At 35.6% G+C, this 25,606-nt stretch overlaps 2 protein-coding genes and 1 long non-coding RNA gene across 3 annotated transcripts; 2 read left to right on the top strand and 1 right to left on the bottom strand.

Annotated features, from left to right (window-relative positions):
- Positions 1 to 8,086: 8,086 nt before the first annotated feature.
- Vps45 (vacuolar protein sorting 45) lies at positions 8,087 to 16,234 on the bottom strand. Its single transcript, XM_073078065.1, has 9 exons — positions 16,009 to 16,234; positions 13,430 to 13,628; positions 12,915 to 13,064; positions 11,971 to 12,230; positions 11,420 to 11,554; positions 10,929 to 11,069; positions 10,473 to 10,610; positions 9,680 to 9,934; positions 8,087 to 9,285 (listed from the first exon to the last, which is right to left on the bottom strand). The coding sequence occupies exons 1-9, from the start codon at positions 16,099 to 16,101 to the stop codon at positions 8,947 to 8,949; spliced, it is 1,710 nt and encodes a 569-aa protein (XP_072934166.1). The 5' UTR covers positions 16,102 to 16,234; the 3' UTR covers positions 8,087 to 8,946.
- LOC140746071 (uncharacterized) lies at positions 14,265 to 15,287 on the top strand. The gene is made up of 2 exons (XR_012102743.1): positions 14,265 to 14,340; positions 14,607 to 15,287. It is a non-coding gene; the product is annotated as an uncharacterized LOC140746071 (long non-coding RNA).
- A 560-nt stretch (positions 16,235 to 16,794) lies between the features above and the next one.
- Positions 16,795 to 25,570, top strand: Mdh2 (malate dehydrogenase 2). Its single transcript, XM_073078066.1, has 6 exons — positions 16,795 to 16,994; positions 17,120 to 17,330; positions 19,287 to 19,483; positions 21,579 to 21,818; positions 22,505 to 22,597; positions 24,612 to 25,570. The coding sequence occupies exons 1-6, from the start codon at positions 16,917 to 16,919 to the stop codon at positions 24,819 to 24,821; spliced, it is 1,029 nt and encodes a 342-aa protein (XP_072934167.1). The 5' UTR covers positions 16,795 to 16,916; the 3' UTR covers positions 24,822 to 25,570.
- Positions 25,571 to 25,606: the final 36 nt, after the last annotated feature.

The raw sequence follows: 25,606 nt of genomic DNA, 5'->3' as shown, positions 1-25,606 counted from the left end.
ATGCATGCATGCCCCGAGCAGCCTGTGCGCCGGCCGCCATCTTGTTCCCGCGCGGCGCCGCGTGACGCGCGTTGTATTTATTTAGTGCTACGTTACGTTAGTTTACGTTAAAACCATTCGTTCTCTATTTAACTTACGTTTCGACGCGAAAAATTCCTGTGTCAATTAGGTGATATATAATTATAATACACTAGAGAACCGACGATTTCGCGATCTACTTTTATATATTATATATATAAAAATAGTGTAAACTTTTTTTTTTGTTTTTTTTTATACTTTTCTACGATAATTGCGTGCGTTCGTTCATTCGTTTGTTCGTTCGTTCGTTAGTTCCAATTCGCTTCGGTTTGTGGAATGTTTGTTTGTTGATGTTTTGTTTCTTTTTTTATTATTATGAACGTGCGTGCGTTTCCTTCGTCGATTAGTCTACGAGCTACCCTTAAAGCTACGATGTTATTCATATATGTATATATATATCTATGTAGGTATATTTATTGATAATTTGTACGATTACTGCCTAAAAGATGTTGTGCTACCTTTTCGAAAACCAGTGCGCGTTTGCCGCGAGTAGATTCATAGGTTTGACAATAAAGAGGATGTAGTAGGTGTAGTGTAGTGATGCCGGCGTGTCGGTGGTGTGAGCATCCACCCTCTTCGTGTTGCGAGTCACCCTTACATCCGCCGGCCGTCGGCGCGCGACTTTTAAGATCATCTCTCAGCGAATCCTTCGGCGTTGTCCGCGGAACGTATGAATACGTTAAGTAAGTTAAAATGTTTGTATTATATTGTTGCTTTTTGTTTCCTACGGTGTAATTAACGGTACGCAGCTCGTAACGGCAGTCGACGTGCGTTCCCGCGACAACGGCGGACGGTCTCAACTCCATTGCCACTTTGCACAATTAATTTCTCTTGCGTTGAACCCATACGTATAGATTACTACGACTACGTGAATATTGTATTAATGAAACTATCGAATCCTTTTGAGATTTAAACGATTTAGCATTTATAGGAGTAAATATAATATACATTATGTATTTCTTTCCTCGGTACTCGGTTTTTTTGGGAATTTACTTTTCATGGTCGCGGGTAGACCTGTTTTCAACTATGTATATTTATTGTAGACTATCAAAAGATATAAAACTCAAAATCTACAAAAAAAATCTAAAATTTTTACCTACTTCTTATATCTTTAAAGATGTGTTAACTGTATATAAATTATAAATATATATATGATATATATTATTATGTAAATTGATATTTTGAGGTCCTATAAAAGTCACAAGGATTAAGAATATAGTGACGATACATTAATTATATAAAACGCTCTATTGTAAGGGTGTTTTCGGATGTCTAAGCTAGTGGTTTTACTCATTCAGATTTTTTTTATGTTGGTTATAAATCGTGCCTAAGGAGCGATCGTGTTCTGATCATACTATATAGGCCTAAGCGTCATCGGAAAGTGTGTATTATTGAAGCTAACAGACACAGAATGGGGAGAATAATGCGTGCCTGTGGAGTTTGTACGGGCTATCAAAAGGAGGGGAAAAGGTACTCCAGACCAAAGTAGTCTAGGAGAAATTATTTCGCTTTAGGGGCAGTTATTAAGGGCCAATTGATACTCTATAAGCTTCTCGTTGATCATAATCTGAAATCCCATTTTGTTATTTTTCTTAGTCGATATATTTTTGCACCCTAAAACAATTTCTTTCTCAATTTTGTGAGAACACCCTTAAGTTGGCAACACTAAAAATTTCTGTTTTGGTAAAAAAAAAATAGTTAACATATAATTGAAAGATGTCATCAGGTCTTGATACTGCAATATTTATCACACCTATGAATTCCTGAAGAATCCGGCTTCAATCACGGCAAGATAAAAACTAAACATGAATTGCGTATATATTTCCAATCAGGGCTATGATGTACGCTATATTTGAGAAACGTTTGATTAATTATCTTTATTAATTAGCAATAATGTCTTTCGTGTTAAGACCATAACATAATTTGGCAACAAATAAATTCTGAATGAGTGGAATCACATATAAATGTATATTTCTATCAACCCTCATTACATAGTTATATAGATCAAGATAGAACGGATATTTCAAAGTTTTATACATACTCGTATATGCGAAGTGCGTTGTGTGTGAATATGTAACTTGTGGCCAAAATGGCGTAACTTTACTGCCAATATGGCGAAACTTGATGGCCAATATGGCAAAAACGGGGGGTCATGCTCCCATTTTATTTCTTTTTGGCGGTTTTAGTATTTATATAATATGAGTGTCGGGGTTTCATTGGATGTCATGGCTGCAACCGTTTCAATATCCCACTGCTGGGCACGAGTATGTTCTCGCCACTGGGTTTTATTAAGTTATATTATAAATCGAATTTAACTACAGTTTTTTGTTTAAGAAGTAAAATAATATTTTTTAATCTAAAACCATAGACAACAGTGTCGAATGACAGCTTATGACTAAGATGGCATTTTGACTTTTTTATCATTGTTCCACCATTTTGGTATACAACTATTATTTTTTACTTTCTATATTTAATTGTAGGGTAAAGATCTCCAGAATTACTAGTAATTCATGCACATTAAAACGCCTTTTAAAAAGGCGATTGAAATCCTCAATACCTGTGTTATGTAAATAAATACAAAAACCGCATAGTCCACTCATCTGGTACCTTGCAGGGAATCCTCCAACGGTGCCAGATTATATTTAATTGATTTAATTCATAGATTTAAATTATATATACGCTGATATTGCTCATGAAGAGATTATATCTATCCCTTTCACTCATCGATGATGGCCAATATGTGTTTCAGTGATTTCACTGAATCGCAATATCGGATATTTGATGTCTCGCTCTAGAGGCGTATGTACGATTTAAATCGTCGATTTTATGTATGTATGCTTGTGTTCGAATCAAGGGGGGCTCAGTCCATGACCTCCTCGCGGTGCTCCCTGGGTAGCGCCAAATGTGGACTCTATTCACATCGAGGGTGGCGTCGGACCACTTGCACTTCGGTCGGGATTTACTAGTTGAAGGTTCAGTGAGGTTGTAGGCGTGGTAATGACAAAATGGGAGGCAAGAGACAAGGAGCGTGGTCTACATCGAACATGCCAGATTGAGATTGTAGCTAATTTTAACTCAATAATCAAAGGATCTAACGATGCAACTAAAATAAATTAAAGTAGTTTTTTGTTGTCCGAGCATAAATCAAATAAGCAGCTTTGGTGAGACATTTTAAAAATACAGCTGATAGTATTTATATATTTAATGATAATTCTGACATATTTTCGTGTTGCTTCAGATATTACATCATCAATATAGTTTTCAATATTTATTATTTTAGACATTAAACATGTTTGGTCTATACTAAATTAGTTACGCTATTTTCTAACTGTATTTTGGCCAACCATTCCGACTGAAAGGCGCAGGTGGCCCGACCTCACCCTTATCATTCGAGGCAATTGTCCATGAGGTCGGTGAACACACGATAGGGGAATTGAAGATTTAATTTATTCACGCGAGAATGTAAAACGAAAAGGGTTTCCCGGGACCCGTTTTAAAGAAAAACGCCGGTTCAGACCACGGTTAAGGGCGGTTCAGACTTGACGGAATCTAATCGAGTATGTACAGTAAAAAATCATCATTCATCACTCGATGTTAGTCGGTTAATTATCTTAACGCCCCCGCTAATTAATTCAATAATATTTCGAAACGAATTCTATTTAATAACTTTATCCCGAATAAAAAATATTTTGCCGACATATTTTAGCTTTCGTGGACCGCTTATGGAAAAAATATTGCAGAAAATATAGATATTTATAGATATATTGATTTATCTTTTAACATATTCATAATAGAAGAAACAAGTGTATTTAAAGTAGTATTCAACTTAACGCTTCGTAAAGTCTGAATCGTCCTTAAATAATATTGAACTTTGGGTGATTGAGTATCACCGCACGTGATGTCAAAGTGTACTCCATGTGATCGTAGAATCAAGTTTACGACTCAATGACAATATAACATTATATGATATATTATATACGCTCATTTATATAAAAGGTCGTCCAAACCATAGAGGTTCGCCAAAAGCGGATAGCAACATTAATTTATTCCCAATTGACGATGTAAGATGTATATCAATCCGCTACCACTCGTACAGGTTTGGACGAAACCTTAATAAAAGACATACCATTTTATCACAAAAAAAAATAGCGACAAATTTAATATACTGAATATACAATTGCAATGAACGCGTGAAAAATAAATCTAAAATTGTATAAAACTCTTTTCCTAAGTACGTGGATAGTTTGTAAGGTAGCTGTAAATATGTACATAGGGAATATATATAGATGGGAGTATACATCAGTGTGTCCTTTCCCGTCAGAACGGCTTCTATTCGTCTGTATAATTTGTGATGTACTAAAAACGTTCAATTAAAAGAAAATCACAAAAAAATATTATATAGGAAAGGGCCTAAGACTGGTAATACGTTCGTGAAACCTAATTCGAGAACGTAGTGTCGGTCGTGTGTATTAAAAAACTATTATTAATTAATTATTATTGTTCTTTTCATTCTTTTATTCTTTCGTTCTTTGATTTCCAATATTGTTTTTTTTTTTATTTCTTTTTGAAATTTTATCGTGACGCGTACGTGTTTGTTGGTGAGACGTGTGTGATGTAATCTATGTGCGCCTGTTGTTTGTTGTGCGCTGTTTAATTGATAATGATATAACTGATTATTATATCGATATGATTTCGCGTGTCGCAACGCTCTTTTTGTTTGTTTGTTTTCGTAGTGAGCGGATGGATGGATGGATGGATGGGAGGGGGGTACACCCCCCTAAAGGATGTTTTAGTAGATTTTTTTAAAATGAAATCTTAAAGTTTGTTAAGATTTTGTCTATCACGTATATCGCGAAGTTCCTTTTGTCGAATCAAACGAACGGTTGTGGATCTTGAAACTTTTATATGCAACAGGATGATTGTCGATCCGGTTTGTTTCCGAGGCCGGCGGACCAGCTGTTGATTTTATATATCTACATTATATTATATCTATGTTTATTGTATATTATTTATAACAGCTTCAACGGTCTTATAACATATAATTTATTACAGTATAGCTCTTATTCTAATACTACCATTTTTTAATTCTAACATCAATTTTGGATATTGAATAAGTAGTTTCAGTACGCCCATACTTTTAATACCTATTACTTGATGCAATAAAAAACCAAAATGCCGCCAGAAATCACAATAAGATTCCAGAAGAGTGATTATACTATATACTCTTGTTAAATTACAATACAAATCTTTAATGTATATTTCTTTTTATCAAATTATATATAAAAAGTCATCATACTACTTCCAAAGTGTATTTCTAGTCGACAGATCTATTTTTATCTAGTATATTAAATTCAAGGTCAACAAATGAAACCTAAAGCCTAGGTTTTAAGTTTATCGTGAGCTATATATTTCTGTATATTCACATGATATATAAAATCAATATGCTTCAGTGTTGCCCTGCCTCGAGAAATAATTTGAAAATTTACGACAGTGTCTTATTTGTTTATAACTAGCAACTTTAGTAATATTTTTTAAAATATTTCTTTCAAAGTATTATATAGAGAATTTTCATTTCATTTTCGAGATATTTGTCTATGAATTATTTTCAAAATCTTTTTTTATTTACCAAATATATTTAAAACAGTTATATTTCTTAAAAATTGTGTCGTTAAAAGTAATATGTATTACTAAAGTTGCTGTTAAATTGTAATGTACGTACTGTTGTTTTCCGAACTATGTTGATTCGTACATATGTACACATAAACAGTGTATATTGTAAATTGATATATAAACTGTTGACCGTAATGACATGACCGCTCTAGACAATATTAAGTTTTGTCCATATTGTTATTTTACGATGCCTAAACATTATGTATTTTAGGTTGTACATACGAAGGCGGTTATACCCATAAATGATAGTAAATTTGGATCCAGTGGGAATCGGTGGGAATGAACACATGTCTTTAGGACATGTCACAATATGTGGACACATGTGACTTTATTTGAATGTATTATTTGTATCAAAAATAAATATTAGATTATTTATTTTATGTCAAACGTTTTAAATGTTTGGAATTAATAATTGGAAGTTATTAAATGAAAAAATTAAGAAATGGTAATTATTCACTTGTTTATTATTATTTTTAAAACGTGTGTTTTTCCTGCCTTTCCCGCCGATAAAGAACCATGATATTATCGTAAGTGTTAGAAATCACTTGTCAAAAACGATTCAATTGTAAAAATAACATCAAAAACAGACGAGAAAAACAGTAACGGATAATGTCCTCGTGTTTTTATTTTGTAAAATGTAAAATGCTGTTTTTCGTTTAAAAGCTAACATTTGTTTTTATTTTTATATATTCGAGGGCTATTTATAATGCAAAATTGTGAAAATTTGTTGCAATCACAACCCCTTTCCGCTTCGCAATATCGTTTGCAAACATACGGAAATGTCGAATTTCCGTCGATAATTAATTTGTTTTGTACCTGAAATATGGCACTTTTATTTGCGAATGTAAATATATGTATTGTCATCTGACTGTACTGTGGGAGAGATATGTAAGTGGACTGTACCGTGGGCGACGCGGCGACGGCCCGTGAGAAACATATTTTTGACTAAACATATTAAACCTTTACATTATAAGTACGTAATGTAAACGACTAGACGGATGGACCGTGGCCGCGTCGTCGCTATGTGTGTATAATATGCCTTATAGATATGTGTCGCCATTGTGGCGGTAAGGGTGGCAACTCACTACGGTGGCCGATACTAAAACAGCCAATGAATTTTGTAACATTTGTAAGGTAAGGTTGGGATTCGCCGTGGTGGATTGTCGGCCTTAGTCAACATCGTCTGTGCCGACCCGCGTGGATTTTACGACGCAACATTGTTTTATCCGACTGCGTAAAATGAGGGTATTTTTAATAATTACATTTAAATATAATTCTGAGTGAACAGAACAAATAATTTGAATATGTCCTATGAGATTGCTGTGTTTTATCAAAGTACGAATCAGAAGATCCCGGTTCGAATCTTGGCGCAATGCAATAGGAGTTTTAATTCAAACTCTAGCACACAATAACATTTGGTATGTAATTAAAACATGACGAATTTTATTAACTGTACAATGAATTAATTTACCGTATTTATTGGTATTTCGTATACAGCAGTTGGATATTTTTGTATTTTTATAATTGCCAATTGTGTAATGTGGCGTCGGCGTTCCCCGCGGGTCGGAGAGACATTTTATCTTAAGACTGAGGTTGGCTGGAGTCGCGAGTGTTTGCTTAACCATCGGCTTGTAATAGTTTCCATTGAATGACGATGTGTGTCGCCGCGACAGCGAGGCACCGTTTCTGTACTGTTGATGCGCGTACATCTGCGTTATTTTTCAATAAAAACGATAAAAAATGTGTTTTGAACACAACAATTTTTGTGTTTTTTTTTGTTGGTTGCTGTCCTCTCCTGGTTTAATTAAGTAACCTAAGTGTTACCCCCAACTAATAAACATAGTTATTTTAATTACAATACAAAATACACAGTCAAATTCGAAAGAACTTGACATAGACATTCTAGATATGTACAATTTTTTAGGGTGGTAAATGAAATACTTTTATTGTTTAATAATATTTTTATATATTATTATTACATTTACACATACTTTACACATCTCAGTACAAAAGCATACATTTACCAAAAATTAAGTAACGTAAATAATATTTATATTTAACAAATAAATAATGTACACTTAGCAAAAAAATATACATAACAACCCCAACAAAAGGGAGGAATTGCATGCCTCAAGGAGACATAACTTACATACCGATAGAAACAATTACATATTATTATAATGGATTCGCACAATGCACGGTTTTCATTTCTTTAATAACGTAGGGTAGATAGATAATCTACTAGTCAACTGCTTCTCCCGCCACCGCAGTTCCGCCGCGACCACGATCCGTGCAACTAGGTCGAGATATCGGTAATAAAGAAATTAAAAACAGTGTATCGTGAGTACCCGTTTTATATTGCAATGTCTTAATTTCTCGATATTATTAGTGTAATAAAGTCAAACAACAATATTAAATTAAAATTTAACTTACGTACTAGTATGAGAAAGTTTCGTAAGATATTTTCTTTACAATAAATGCCTGTATTTCCAATAATTTATTTATAATTTAAATAAAAATCAACAATCATAGACAATAGTAAAATTATATCTAGCTATTTTAAAATAATTTTAATTCATAACATTGCTTAACTTTTAACATATGAACCACTCTACATAATATTATTAGCATACAATTAGATGAAAAAAAAAGAAAAGTGAAAAAGAAAAATTATAAATAACTATAAAATTATTTATCATGGATTTGTTCGGCACACTAAACAAAGCAACATTAGTCGTAGGTGACGATTTAATGGAAGTAACAAATAGATAGTTTAATAAAGAGGAATCTTTACTCTAGAATTTCTAGTTCGTTAAATATAAAAAGGACTAGTCTTAACCGACGTCAGTCAGATATCGGAATGGTGATTGGACAGCGACAGATTTTCATTGCAACAGTGGAAAATGAATATTTAGAAAATCTATGAATTTGGGAGATCCCGCCGGGCTACATACTCATGCCCGGGGACCGTCCGTGCGCAAAAATGGTGTGCCTTATCCAGCTGCAAGAAGTCGCCAAAGGTAAGTGTTAAATAAGTATAATATCTGAAAACTTTGTCGAATGCTCATTGGCACGTTACTTTTGGAGTCAGAAGTAGCACAGGACGCTGGGCATGTAACGGATTTAAATGAGACTGTATTGCCGCAATGAAATCTTTAATAAAGTCCCTAATCTCAGACGTTGTAACCCTTGAATCTTTTAAACATTACGAATATGCCTCGTATGGATCCTATGCAGCCCTGCCATCGCACTCTTCACTTCTTCCATAAAGGACGCGGAGTTGTGTATGGTGGTGCCACCCAAGATAATCCTGACTCCAGGGTAGGCCTGGTTCAGCTGATGCACGCATAGAGCCTCCTCATACGTGGTCCCGCCCACCATGAACACAATGATGTCCTGAGGCCTCCGTTGGCCATTGAGGTCGTCTCCGAGAGTGGGGTACAGGTTCTCACGGAGCTTGCCCTTGATCAGGTCTTCTAGAGTGTCCTTGAGGAGCGGCGTGTGTTGGGTGTAAATGTTCTCTACGCCCTTGACACCCTGTAAAATTAGATATTTTACATTTAATGCACGTCAATTTTGTGGTCTCACAATATTATAGCCTCACTGAAGAGAGCACATACTTTAATGGAAGTCAATGAGTTCTTGAAATTTCCGAATAGAAAATTCTAAAAAATCATGTCTACATTGTGTTATTCAGTTAAAGGCTTAAATGGTTTTTAGTCCTTTTGATTCGACTTTTCTTAATCAATACAGCAATGTATAAGTGTATAAAATGTGTATTTTTAAAAACAATAAAAATAAATTTGTCATTAGAAAAACAATAATAAAACGGGCTTCTGCATTCAGTTCCATATGAAATAGCAAAAATAATCGTTACTACTGTCACTGACAAACTCCTTTCTCATATTATTCCACCCCAATTATCACCGACCTTAAACAACCGCTTAGTAATCTTCACCGCATCCTGGAGCCCGAACAGATCGCTCTGCCTCGCGTGCGCGCCGCCGTACTCCAGCAGCAGCACGGCGGCGCGCGCCGCGGCCTCGCCCGCGCGGCCCTTCAGCGCCTCCACCAGCGCCGGCAGCGCGTTGCCCGCGTGCTTCTCGTAGCGCAGCGCGTACAGCGCCACCAGCTTCGCCGCGTCCTCGTTGCGGACAGACTCGTTCGCTATTAGCGATTTCAGGTGCTGCAATGGAATGGTGGAAAGAAAACTGAATTTACAAGTAATGTAGGCAGGTTTTAAGATTATTTTTATTGTGGTTGAAAATTAATGAAAGAAATACTACTGAATGAATAATATACAAAAAATACAGCCAAACATATAAAACAAAGCCAAACCAAGTACCTGCTTCTTTAAAAACCTTCTTCTTTTAAACTCGTTAAAAAATTTAAAACTCGAAGTAACATTTATGGGTAAAACTTAAATTTATAGGTAAACACTATATATTATTCTTATTGAATTAAAAAGAATAAATTCGAGATGTAACTTGAATGTTAACATAGCATAGTAGAATATGTTTGTCCACCACGCCCCTCTCGAAATCCATTCTAACTAATATTATAATGATTTCAATACTCACACAAGAATTCCCGACACCAAGTACTATTTACGTATAAAAACCTAGACCCAGAACAAAAATCGCCATACAATTCATTCATCGTTCGACACGTTATAACTGCAACCTTCGTCATATTATAATTTTCTTGGATGAGTGTCCACCGACCTGCAGATGCTTGGCGTGGTCGCTCTGGCAGGCCAGCTCCTGCTCCAGCTCCGACACCTCCAGCAGGCGCTGCGCCGCCACGCGGGCCGACAGCTCGCCCACCACCGTGATGTGCTTCGTCACCGTACCAGACATTTTCTACAATAAACAAGATCAACTTAATAAAGGATACAGCTCTCTGTAATAAGACACATTGGTGTAGCACTACTATCTTCTGGTTTGATACATTTGGTAAGAAAGACTTCATTACAGGAAAACCTTTCAACTTATTTCTCAAATGTAACAAATTAAATTCATAAAAGATCTTAATTTACCCCCTTGAAAGATAATTTAAAAGCAAACTCTACTCTACATTATACAATAACTTTTTCTCAATTCTTCCCCAATTTAATCCTTACGGGCAACTTACGTTGGTCTTGACAGATGCTTTTAAGAATTTACATTCTCATATATTACCTTGAATAAGGGATACTGTTCGACAAAGTTCTTCATGTCGGCGATGCTGTCGACCTTCTGATGGCTCTTGGCTTTCCGCTGGAACTCCTCCATCAGCGCCTTCATCGTCTGACCGATCTCGCCGAAGTTCGAGTACAGGTTCTGTCCCCAACGAGATGACATTTATAAATGCTGAATGTAAATCTCTCCTGACTTCTGGAAGAAGTCTTATAATATAATAATCTTAGTAGATCTCTTAAGCGACATATTAGCATTTTTATTATGACCAAAAAAAAAGTATTAAAAATATGAATGAAATAGGTTCTATAGCTACAGAAAAATACACAAGCATCCAAATCCCGAACAGAAATAATCTAAATTTGTCATACACCAAACTCAGAATCGTTTGAGTAACGATGTAGAATACACGACCTTCTATCGACGAACCATACCACCTTATTAACCAATACATCGACTTCAATAATATATAGAAAACAGTAAACGTAACTGACCTTAGCATAAAACTCGTCCTGCTCTGCGCTGAGCACCACCTCCTTGAAGTCCTTGGGCACGTCGGCCACGCCCTCCAGCGACACGCGGTTGTTGTTGATCGTCAGCAGCTCGTGCACCATCGCCTGGTACGTCCACTGGAACCATTAACATCATATAAGTAATCATTAAATCCACTAGTATTTAAAACGCCTGAAGCAGAAATTTTATTTACATTTTTTTTAATAGATACATTTGAATAAAAAAATAAAATGGTAATATGTTTTTTTATTGCATTTTTTATTTATAAGTTTTTGATTTATTTTTTATGGATAATTCTGTTAGCCTAGTGGGACAGTATCTTTTATTAAAATTTTACTATTGTAAAATTGTATCTTTTTTTTTTTCACTTTACTTCTTTTCTTTTCTTTTTTTTCGTTTTTTATTATAGCTTGCTTAAGCGCTAACTAACCACCCAGTATTTCAATTGCAGTGTTTTTTTTTCATTTAATCTAATCTACACCCTACCTAATCCACCAGCGGCATTTCCTCTAACCCACTCTGTCCTACCCACCTGATTCAACAGCGGCGTGACCGGATCATCTCGTCTATCCAACACCAGCAGCTGAGGCTGTGGGGCTCCTCCGTTGTACGGTATGTTATTATCAACGAGCACAGTCTCCCGGCGGAGCAGGTCCCGCACGCGCTCCGCGAGCCGCGCGCAGGGCTCCGACCCCGCCTCGTAGCGGACCACCGCGCGACGCTTCAGTGAAAGTAGGAGAGCTACCAGGCCTTGTGAGCAGCGCTGGAGGTGCTGCTGGTTCCATGAACGACCTGGGGATATAGATTTTACATTGATAGATAGATAGATAGATTATATCATAGATAATTATAGATATCTCACCGCCTTGTAAATGAAGGAAGCCATTACATGGCTTAAACGGCTGGCAATTCTGTCAGCCATTTAATGGCTGTCATGGTGTAATTTACGCGAAACAATGCCGACATCCGCAGTTAAGTGGTGCAAAAAGACGAAATCGAAGAAAAAGTGCGAAGAAATATCGTTTCAAACACGAAAATAGATGACAGTGACAATTTCAATTGTAAGAACTGGTTACATTTTTTTGTTAGGAGTGAGTAATCTTTACTAATCTATGAATTGTATAAAGTGATTAAATCCTTCATATGAGGGAAAGGGACTACTGCCACTCATTGCTGCGTTGTAACAGTAACTGTATCGCAGTTACATGGGGCATGTTTGCTATTATTTAGAAGTATGGAGTATCATATACCTACTTAGAATTATGACACCCATGAAAACTAACCTCACCCTTATAACTGCCTCACTTATTACACTTCTTAGGGCTTGTGCCAGCACTCCAACGCTAGTGTTATAGAAGACTTACAAGCCACAAATAATTATAGTACTAACACCTTCATAGTTAAACCCATGAGCCCCCTTTTTCAAGGATATGGATTGAATATTAATTTACAACCATATAATTGTAACCAACTCACCATGTAAGCAGCCTACAATATTAAAAGAGTACAGATGTCTGTCAACTGCCAGGTAATCGGCAAACACCTCCTGCACTTCCCTAACCACCTCCTGCTCATCACACTCAGCCAGCGTCTTGATATCCGCCTTCGATATTACGTTGCTGAAATCTAAAATTATATAATATATATTATATTATGAGAATTTTGGTTGGATGGAATTAATCTCGTAAAATTATTATGCAATAACCCATTTAATGCTTTTGTCTATAAGTTTTATCTTTCCAAATGTAAATGCTAGTACAATACAGAACAAAATTATTTTAAGAAAAATTTACACATATACAGGACAACAGGGTGTGAAAACACTTAGTACCATTTCCAAGGTTCCTGCTTAAGCATTAAAATCTTATAGTCAGCATCATATCTTAATGGTAAAAAATATTTTCAAGCAAATAAATAAACTGACAAAAATTTTTAGCAGCTCCTGACAAATTTCCATAAAAACAACTAAAAAATTTAATACTTTTACTCACATATAAAATAGACACCATACTTTGGACTCCTCAGCTCCCTGGACAGCAGAGCAATGTTCTCCGAGGTCGGTCGTATGAACACAATGCACTTCATGTGCTTCAGGCTGTCCCACTTGGCTTGGTTGTCTATCCTCTCAAACAGGTATACCTCCTTTTGCAGTATCTCCGATTGGCTGAACACCATGCTTACTATGCTAGTCTAGAAATATCATCATCATTATCATCAACCCATTACTGTCCCACTGCTGAGAATGGGTCTCCTCTCAGAATGAGAAGGATTAGGCCACAGTCCACCACGCTGGGCAAGAGTGAATTGGTAGACTTCACATACCTTTGAAAACTTTTTTTTTAATTTCTCAGGTACGCAGGTTTCCTCACAATGTTTTCATTCACTATTAAAACAAGTGATAATTAATTTTTAATACACCCATCGCTTAAGCCGGAAATATCAGAGAAAGTTATATCCTATACAGATAAAGCAATGATAGCCTAGTGGTGAAGACTTGTTCTATCGAGTGATGAGTCTGAGGTTCAAATGCCAAATTCTATTTTTATCTTCCTTACTATTCTCCAAAGTATGTGTGTATTAGAAACTTAAGTATCACATGTAATGTTGAAGGAAAACAAGTAAATCTTCACACATAAGGGTTCATTGGAAAAAAATTGTTTTCAAAGTGTGTGGAGTATACCAATTCTATATCCCTTTACACCCGAGATGATATGAGCGTGAGTTTCACTTTAAAAAAATTCCCACGTGATAGCTTCTTATTTTTCGAAACGCAACCGCTGCCGATCGATCGTGAGGAGAGTATCGCACGTGATACCGGCTAAGTGAGCGGGGTGCAGGCGGTCAGATGTGCTAGGGACTCGTCCAAAGATGGCAGATTTTTTCGACCCGCGCACTGTCACAAGTATATAATTATTTCTGGTATTAAATGTTAAGTATCTATTATTAATTATTGCTAATTTAAAAGCTAAAAGAACACTTAATACGTGGACTTTAGTAGTTTATTCGATTAACTTTCAATTTAGATACAATTAGGTTGCAAATCTCAACTGTTACGATCGTGTGCCTACGGGTGTTGGTGCAGAATAACGTTTGATGAAAATGCTTTTATTGCTATTACCAGTTATGTGTAAGTTTCGTCAATAACAATTTTATTTGTTTCAATTTTAGGGGTACATTTAAATGACGATCAGATTTTGCCAGTGCGGGGTGAGGAGAAATATATCGGACATTGAAGATCTTCATGAAAGTGAAGAGCTTCAACCAAATAGATTAGAAGAGTTTCAATTTGAAGAATTGTGCCCTGAAACAGATCCAGAAGCACATGCAGACCCTCAAATAGAAACTAACCTAGAATTGGATCTGGAACTTGAGCCTGAACCTCAACCATCTACTTCAAAATCATCCCTAGAAATTTCTGGTCGCCGAGCATCTTCACGTCCAACACATCGAAAAATAGCTTGGAAAAGAATACGTTTTCTGTCTTGAAAAGGTCTATACATCCCTACCAACATCTCCAGTAAAGTTTACAAAGAAATATTTTTATTAATATTTTAATTGTGAGGCTCTTGATATGTAACCAGATGCACAAATTTATATTATCTAAGAAGAACCGGTCGAAAACTTAATTTAATTGCAATAGATATGGCTAAAGTTTTCTCTATCTGCATTATCATTGGATGTATTCCCTAGCCAAGAATACCTACGCCTTGGAGACCTGGATTGAAGACGGAGGCAATAATGGAAGAAAGAAAAATGTTGATTTTCATAGAATTACGTAGTTTAGGTTTCATTGCCAAGACAGATTTTTTATAAAGACTAATGAAAATAAAGACAGTGATGTTAAATATCTCCAAATTGTTTTAACTTTGTAATATTTTTTGATAAAAAACTATTTTATTTTGCAATTTTCACGATCGTGAGTGTGACAGTTCCCACCGGAGACTCACGATCGTGCGGGTCGATTTCTGGATTAAGTATAAACTCTGGATTTTTTTTCCTATTTTTTGTGGATCCCTTAAGCTATATAAAAAGCCGTAATAAACGTTTTGAATCGGAAATTGCGAAAAAAAATCTTCGGGTGTAAAGGGATATACCAATTCACACTTACTCAGAGCTATAACACTGGCTTAATAGGATACCCATGCTCAGCAGTGGGACAGTAATATGTTGATGATGAACCCAGAGAATATACTACCGTAAGTTTTCAATGGATATAAATCTGTTGCAAAGCTTTTTACATTTGCCAAATCAAGGTGGTACAATCCCCCATAGTCAAACTACAATGGCACTACTAAAGCCATCTTATAGTAGTACTGTGTTCTGGTTTTGAAGGGTAAGGTGCCTGCCTGTTTATAAAAGACATTTCTACATAGGTCCATTAGTAATAATGACAAATTAGTGTACAAAAACGGTCAGTGACGCCAACCCAACATTGACCGAGCTGAGGACTTTATTCCTGTTAGATATTAATAACAGATGATCGGGACGGCTGTGTCTTATCATTAGGTGCACGGAATGTTTATTTGCTACATCAATTTAATAAAAAAAGACCTTTCATTCATAAACTTACAGTGTCTTTATCCATTAAAATGACTTTCATCCCCGGCCCACTCTCTTCAGTCATTTTGGTTATATATAACTTCACTGCTTGTATCACGTTCATGTTTAATAATTTGTGTAATTTACTATTACAGTTAAATCTCCAATATTAAATACAAAATCTTTATTTTTCGTGTTTATATTTTTGTCAGTTGTCAAACTCGACATTGACGTTTTGTTGTACGCCTATTTAATAGTTTTAAATTAGATCATCGGGGTGGAATACGGTATTTTAAGCCGAGCTGAACTTTGCACTCGAATGTATTGTCTCGATATCGATACTCGAAAGTTAGATATCGAGTATCGGTGAAAATCGACGAAGACTAAGAAATCTTAGCGTAATTAAGAGATGTCGATGCTTAAATAAGGAATAAAAAACCTGTAAAATAGATGGAGATAGTAATTTCATACTTATAATAATCGGAATATCTAAAACAAACCAACAAATATGTTAAACTTTCCTATTTATTCATACAACCGGAAACAATGTCTACGTGAAGCACCTGCGTAACATAATCTAAACCGACATTCCAGATGTTTCAAGTCAATATTGAAATAATGATGCAAAGATTAATATTTTTTTATCTTTTGTTTGAATCCACTTATTTGGTCGGCAAGTATTTTGACACTTATTTAGACCAATACTTCGATAAATACTTAACAAATACAATTTCCTGATTTAAAATCGTTCAAATAACTCCCTTATCGGTGTCAACTGTTGTGACGTGTCGTGACGATACTGACGATATATATTACATCACATCGTCTCGGCACATCACTACTAGTTATCTTCGAAAGGTCGCTCGGGTCAGGTGGAAGTTGCGCCTGTTTAGTTCAATAGTTAATAATTAAAAACTCCATTCCAAATATAACGAAAAGATGTTCTCGCGCACATTGAAACCCGTTGCCACAGTCGCAGTCCAAAATGGAGCTAAGAATTTCTCGACATCATCACAGGTAATTCTTGAAGCTATATTACAGCAAATACCTTCATTTTCCTTATTCTAACTTCTTCATTCATCTTTAACCACGTCAATTATCTTGTAAATAACAATGGTGGGTGATTATGGATTTTTTTATAGAAAAACTTCAAAGTCGTGGTGGCTGGAGCCTCAGGTGGTATCGGCCAGCCCCTGGCGCTGCTGCTCAAGCAGAACCCACTGGTGACCCGGCTGGCTCTGTATGATATCGCGCCGGTGACCCCCGGCGTGGCCGTGGACCTCTCCCACATGGACACTCCAGCCAAGGTCACTGGCCACAAGGGACCTGAGGAGCTTCAAGCTGCTATTAAAGGTATGTATAGGCAAATCAAGCCATACTAAATCTATATAACCTTGTAGATCTGTTGTTGAAACTCAGTTACATAATCATTCATATTTTTGTAACCTATGTCTATAAGTGTTCGTTGTCAAGGTTACTCTAACCTTGTTTTACGGTCAAGTACAGAATATTTTGACTGTAAGGAGATATATCCACTAATTTTTATAAAATATTACAGATATATTCACATATACTTTTAGTTAATAAAAGATAGCTCCAGCTTAGTCAAAACTATGTTAAATCATTGAAAATTTTGAGTCATTGAATATATTATTTTAAATTATAAAACAAAATTTTAAAAAACTTTAACTATTATAAAGTGTGTTACTACATTTTAGTAAAAAATTAATTTCTTACAGCAAACCCAGTAAATTTTCTAAACTTTGTATAATTATTGTCTTGTGCTATTGTTACACGTGCAAAGTTTTCAAGTTGTATTACTACGTCAATTAATTAATGATATGTTACGCTCATGATGTAATTCGATAACAATCTACACATGTTTATAGTTTACTTAACCTTAGGATTGCTTTCCAAGAATTATATTTTATTGCTATAGTATTAATGAAACCACACACATTCTTTCACATACAAATATAATCTGACACACTTTTGTGTGCGTGTGGCGGGGCTATAATGGCGAATATAGTTTTGTATAGTTGTCTGTCATAACTACCATATAAGTGGAAAATTTTACCAACTGTATTTATCAATATTTAACATAATGCAAATCTCTAATAATAATGTTAGAAATTATTCATTTAATTAACAAATAATGTACATTTTAGTTTTAAAAATGCAATTATCTTTATTAAACATTGGATGGTTGTTAGAGGAAAAGTTTTATTGCATTCTTCTCTGCTCTAGTACCAAATGTGAAAAGGTAAAATATGTATCGTCATAGGGGCGCAAATAAAACTACACACATTTCCCCTCGTGTACACTCATAATTATAATGAAGCTAGTAATCTGTTGATATAACAAATCTCTACTCTGAAAGTCGAGGTTTACAATCCTAGGAATGCATATGTTATTTCCGCACTAAGCTCTAAGCATATAAGTAAATATAATTATCACTAGCTATAAACATAAAATAAAATATTCTGATAGTTTTGCATAGTATTTTATAACACAATATGTGCTATATATTATAGCCCTTTGATTACTTAAACTATGAAAGCTAAACAAACAGAGTACTATGTTTATTTGAGAATCATATAATAAACATGAAAGGATAAAAATGAAACAGATACTAAATTCACATCTCATTTCATTTGTAAACAGTATGCCTAATCATCACAAGATAGTAATGCTACTTTGTATGTCAGTGTAATGTAAATAATTATTACTAAATAATAAAGTCATGTTGACTTTATCTTAAATGTAATCTTAAGCAGGTATCTTGTTGAATTAAATCTTCAGAATAATTCTTAATTAATGACTCAGGTGAGATAAAGCAATATTTCCTTAATGTTTAGATGATTCACGTTTTATCCCTTTATACCTACTAATAATATATTTTATTTGTAGTATTAGACTAGCTATGTATCAGGTAGCAATAGTATAGTGAGCTATTCCATTAATTTGAAAATATATTTTTGTATATGATATTGAATTAGCAAATCAACATAAGGCTTAGAAACAGGTCAGGATAAGAAGGCCTAGTCCATCTCACTGGCCAAGGTCCGATTAGTAGTCTTCACAAATCTTTGAGAATTGAATGCCTCAGCACAGGTGTGCTCATAATGTTTTTCATCCCTACTATTATAGTCACTATGATAATGTAACTTATAGAACATAACTTAAATGTACCTGGGATATGAACCTTAGACTCAAAAACAAGAACCTGATTCGACCAATACCACTACCTCCATACATAGTTCAAACCATCACCTTATCCATTAAATTTGAACACCAACCGTTGTTCAGATGCGGATGTTGTGGTGATCCCGGCGGGCGTGCCCCGCAAGCCGGGCATGACCCGCGACGACCTGTTCAACACCAACGCGTCCATCGTGCGCGACCTCGCCGCCACGGTGGCCCAGAGCGCCCCCAAGGCCATCGTCGCCATCATCACCAACCCCGTCAACTCGATGGTGCCCATCGCTTCCGAGGTCTTGAAGAAGGTGAGTGCCGTAATGGTAATGCCGTAATGGTGTTCTGGTTTCCAGGATGTATGAATCATAGAAAAAAAGTAACAATTTCCTTATTTCGTGAGTAAGTATAAGTTAAAATAATAACTGTTTGAAATCCTGTCCATTTTTCACTTTAATTCTAAAAAGTGACATTCTACAAATAAATAACTTATTATTGTATTATTTATGATTGTATTTCTATGGTTCATAAATGTCTTCCAATATGTCCATATGTCTTCTATGTCCATAAATGTCTATAATCTATCAATGTATATCCATGAATGTCTGAACTATTCTCAGTTCAGACATTTATTGACAGATTTTATATACAGTCTGCACATTTGTCAATAGTGATATAATTACAGGGTGTTTTTATACATTGAAGTAATTACTGTTTCAATTTGCTATCACGTGTCGAGCCGGTATTTTAGTACTTGTTGGCAATCGTTCTAAACTGACTAGTTTTTGTAAAAGAAAATGTCACATGATTAGTCTAGTCTAAATTATTTGCTTCTAGCCAAAAAATATTGTTACTGTAGTATTATGATAGAGCGCAGCGCGCATAACATTTAAATGGTAAATCGAGTATGGTTCAACCAGGAGTATACGGTACCCTTATTTAACGCAAACTAAATGGTTTATATATTATGAGTTACGGTGGAACGGTGAGGATGCTGATTTATATATAAGACGACTATCTAAGTCCTCAGAAGTAGAAACACATTGTGACTGTCTCCAGATAGAACTCCTGTTCTATGTGTAGTTGATTGTAGATTTTTTTTATAATATGGAGTAGCAGATGAGCATGCAGTCGACCTGATACTACCTGATGGTAAGTGGCTACTGCCGCCCATGGACATCTGTACATCGACTCCAGATAGGATTAGGTATTCGAACTGAAGATCGGCCACAGATGCGCCGCTACCCCTGAGGACTAATTGAAATAAATGTTTTTTCAGTACATATTTCTGACGTCGGCGCTCATATTATACATGCTGTTTACATCGTTATCCAACGAAATATATTGAGCGCCGACTTCAGAAATATGTACTGAAAAAACATTTATTTCAATTATTTTTTACTTTGTAGTGACATAGAAGTCGGTTGTATTTTTTTGTTAAATTTTTTTTAACTACTTGAAGGGTGATGATTTAATACCCATTCATTCGCACCTTAAATCAGAATTTGCCCAGCATGATGATCTGCTCCTAACAGTGGGACATAAAACAAGGTTGCAAGAGTTGCACTTGCCCTCCTATAATTAGACATTCAGACATTAATCAGTTGTATATCTTTATGCCATGTATTGAGGTCAAATCCGATATTCAGTTATGTTGGTGTAAATACATGCTATGCTAATAATAAAATATCAAATTACTCGAATATGCAAATATTGTCACGTACTTATTAAATGCAAATGTAAAGCAAAATAGTGTCTACCTACAATTTTATATACATATTACATACAGTATTCAGTACAACAAAAGGAATGGTCACCACACTCCTCCATCATTTGAATTCGGCAGACCTTCGGCACCGGCACTGCCTTTTTAATGCATTAGTATTCTGGTTTTGCCTTAATGTGAAACAATGCACCTTGGTCATTGCGAGTTGCCATGCAATTGACCAACTTTGGCAGGTTTCCAATCCTATTTTGGATCACATATGCACGGAAAGCATGCACCTTCTATGTCCAGGTATATCCTCAGAGGGGTGAATATCTACCAATTTTTTTTAATTCTACAAAACCCACCATTTAATGCAGGATGAGGAACTCGGTTACACTAACGGATTAAGGGAAGGGGGCGGGGGGCGGTCCGCCCCGGTCCTAGGGGGCCTCCTAATGTTTTAGATCAAATGATTAGATCAACTTCTTAGACAGGTGGCCTTATTCAATTTTTCGCCCCGGCCCTCCGGCGAGCTTAGTCCGCCACTGCTCAATCATGACTCATAATACCTTCAAATGAAGTCTAGATACTAAACATATTATGTTTTGCATTGATAACGATGCTTACATATGAAGTAACCTTGAATTATTATGATGATAAATAGTATTAAACATTAAATATATCCTCATCATCCCCAGGCTGGAGTATACGACCCGAAGCGCGTGTTAGGCGTGACCACGCTCGACGTGGTGCGAGCGGCCGCCTTCATCGGCGAGATCAACGGCGTGGACCCGCGCTCCGTCACCATCCCCGTCATCGGCGGCCACTCCGGCGTCACCATCATCCCGCTGCTCAGCCAGAGCCAGCCGGCCGTCAAGCTCACCGACCAGGCCAAGATCAAGGCCTTGACTGAAAGGATACAGGAAGCCGGTACTGAGGTTAGTATCGTTGATGGTTGAATTGGTTAGCAGTTGACTGTTATAGGTTAATAAAATAGATTTTATTAATGTTTAATCATGCTTGCGGTATTGTTTTAAAGATGACATCTTTGTCTGATAAATAGTACTGTGTTCTAAATTTATTACTCATAAAAACAATATTAATACAACAGTATTATCCCTGAACAGTAAAATATACTTATAGAGACAATATGACTTAGTACTAAAAGATGACAATGATACCGAACTCGAGTAAGAATTCCAATCATTTCTAGGTATCATAACATAGTGGTTTCCAATCATTTCTAGGTATCATAACATAGTGGTTAAGACACTCATTCTCGCGCTCGAGGGATCCGAAGTTCAAATCCCAGGCACGCACTTCTTGATTTTTCTAAAGTTACGTGCGTATTAGAAATTAATTATCACCTGCTTAAACGGTGAAGAAAAACATCGTGACGAAATCTACGTACCTGAGAAAAAAATGTTTTCAAATGCTTGTGAAGTCTACTAATTCGCAGTTATTAGTCCTTTCCTATCCTTCTCATTTTGAGAGGAGACCCGTACCCAGCAGTGGGACAGTAATGGGTTGATGATGATATCCATAGACAGTAGGAGCCACATATTACTTTTAAGTAGTAATTTTGATTGATATAAATGTTTATTTTGTTTAATACCATTCGCAGGTGGTGAAAGCCAAGGCTGGCGGCGGCTCGGCCACGCTGTCCATGGCGTACGCCGGCGCTCGACTCACCAACTCCGTGCTCAGAGGACTCAAGGTAAACTATATTACATGTAAGAAGTACTTTTATGTAGGAAAACGGAGCGCGCATAGTAGATCTGAAACGGGCATTGCGGACTGCAATCGGACGGGTGACCGCTAGTGACTAGATGTTTAGTTTCCAAACTGTTGAGGACACGTTAAGCTCGCGGTCCTAGTAGTTATCATGCACTAATGGTCATTATACCTCCAGGTTTCCCACAGTTATGGGAAGAGACACATGCCCCATCAGTCGAGCAAAACTATTTTCTGATCTATTTTCAGGTTGACCATATAGGACAAAACATTTCATTCGAATACCATAAAGGAAATAAAAATAAATTATTGAAGTACACAAACAGTTTGTCAAAGTAGATACTTGGTATAAAATATTTTGATTTCGATTTTTTGCACAATCAGGTGCTATTTCCGTTGCACGATTTTTTTATCTGTTTAGACAAATTACATGTCATCTTGTTTAGATATGGGACAAAATATATCATTTGAATAAGATAATATAATATCACAATCAATATCTTGAGATATTGTTGTAGGATTTTGGTTATCTTCTGTTTTATGGAACCAGTGTGTGAAATAAAACTAAATATTTTATCGCAGCCCCTGAAATATGTGTTTGGTCTCTGTTTTTACACATATGCATGTTAGAGTTCTTTGTTTCATGTCTATAGTTGATTTAAATTAAGATTACTATGATTTTGTCCTAGTCAATATAGGTAGGCTTTATGCAGCTTTGAACTCTTATTTCGAATGTCAAGCATGTAGGCACAGTAGAAATATTCAACAGTATGGAAACTCCCTACAAAGCGTTCGAAACGGCACACTCACACCAACACGCGCATCTACGAGGCCCCGAAGCGATTTTCGCAGTGCTTCAGTGGCGAGTATCGCATCAAAACGAATGGTCACGTTGCTATTTGTTTCGGCTTCATAAAAACCGGAGTTATCATTCATTTTTAATTCATTTTTATGCTGTACTATTTATTTATTGGATAATAATAAGGTTATATACAATATTTGAAACAATAAAATTAAATACTAATTAAACTAAAAAAAAAATCAAATTATATAGATACTAATAGAAACTGATTTACAAAATGTACATATATACAAAAACGAAATACAAAAATATAAAAACATAAAAACTACCATAAAAAATTACCACCATCGCTGTCCTTCATCTTTGAATTGCTATAGCAATTCGTTGAGCGAAATGCGTGCCAGCTCCTGGATCTCCAGAGACGTCGACCAATCGTGTTGACAGTTTTTATGCTTATTTATTTCATTTATTGCTTTCATTTTTATTCATTTCAATGCTTCCGCCAAAACTCATAAAAGATTACGCCGTAATTAATAACAAATTAAAGATCTACAAAAAATCAAAGTAAGTTGTATCACAAATTGTGTCAATTTTACACTGTTTTCCGTATTTAAAAGTAAAATATTAATAATTATCGTATTTTGCTGGTATTAACCGATGCCGTGAGGTTACCTACACTTATATTATTTGTAAACTGCGTAGGTAGTTATTGCAATTCGATTGATTGATCATAATAGCACAGTAAATACTAAAATAGAAATAAAGAACACTATTATTAAAAAATAATATAGTGACAACCTTATTCTTCAATGGAGTGTAGGTAATTATTTTATCAACTAGGCTTAGTTTCCATAATGTTCGATATTTCTACTTTGATGTAGGTTTCCCTATAATGTAATCACTTATCAGTAACTACTAAAGCAAGTGAATTCATTTTTAATAGGAATATCATTTCGCACTATGCCCCACAGTGAGACAATAAGAATTGGTAATGCTTAAGTAACGAATTGCAAATGAATTGCAAATGAACATTATTTGGATATTCACGTAAGATTATTGTCAAACTTATGTCAAAATTTATAGTAATTGCGCTATACTATTCATACGAATTACGCTTAGTTTTACTCAAACACTGAAGAAGGCCTCAAAGATAGATATTATTAATACCGACTCAATAAATATATTGTTATTACAGGGCGAACCAAACGTAGTCGAGTGCGCTTACATCAAATCAGACCTGACCGAGGCCGGCTACTTCGCGAACCCCGTGGTGCTGGGCAAGGGCGGCGTGGAGAAGAACTTGGGCTACGGCAAGCTCAACGAGTTCGAGCAGCAACTGCTCAAGGCGGCCATCCCTGAGCTGCTCAAGAACATCAAGACTGGTGAGGACTTCGCTAAGAAGTAAACCGGTGTAGAGTAGGGCAGTTGGTAGACCGGACCAGAGATAGATAGTATAAGTTTTAAAAATGGAAATGTCCACTTAACACCTATTATGCCTGGTCGAAAATAAGATTGAAAAACGAAGCAATATAATAGTTTAAGGAATATGAAATTGTGAAATTACTGTTTTTGTAGTGTTGAGTGGTACGGGAGTGTTGTGTAGTGAATGTATTGTGACACTGCCAACTAATATTGATTGCTTATCAGTTGAAATTACTTCAAATCAGCTAATTATTTTAGATGTTTATTGTCTTACTTTAATAAAAATCAATGCGTAAACAAAGTTATCGTAAATAAGTAGATCAATTTGTTGATAATTTTGTACAATAATATCATCTTCACTACAATTCGAATTGAATAAGGTCTGGTCTATGAAAAAATATGGTAGGAAATGTTATTTAATATTAAACCCCGTGAGAACGAACGCAAATCTAAATTATTTATATATTATTTTGTTTGATTAAGTAAAGTTTTAAACTGTAAGCTTGTTATATTTATTTTTGTTATAAAAAACTGTTTTTTAATACTTTTACTTGCATTTTATCAAAGTATCGAAGAAAAGTGTAATGATCCCAAAATAGTATGTTGCTTTTTATTGTATTCTGTTCTAACATTTCTGCCAAAGTTACCTTGAGGCTGTGTGGAGAATGAAAGAAATTGTTTTGTAAATAAAAATGTGACGCGCGTCGTGTTGGTAATAAATGTTATTACTTATTTTATTTTTTATTTATTGTGCGTACTTTGTACGCA

The sequence above is a fragment of the Epargyreus clarus genome, unplaced genomic scaffold, assembly GCF_041222505.1.
Source record: "Epargyreus clarus isolate Ecla_fem2 unplaced genomic scaffold, WU_Ecla_fem_2.2 ptg000012l, whole genome shotgun sequence".
Classification (NCBI taxonomy): domain Eukaryota; kingdom Metazoa; phylum Arthropoda; class Insecta; order Lepidoptera; family Hesperiidae; genus Epargyreus; species Epargyreus clarus.
Note: the sequence above shows the minus strand (reverse complement) of the source record. Positions and strands in the feature narration are given on the sequence as shown.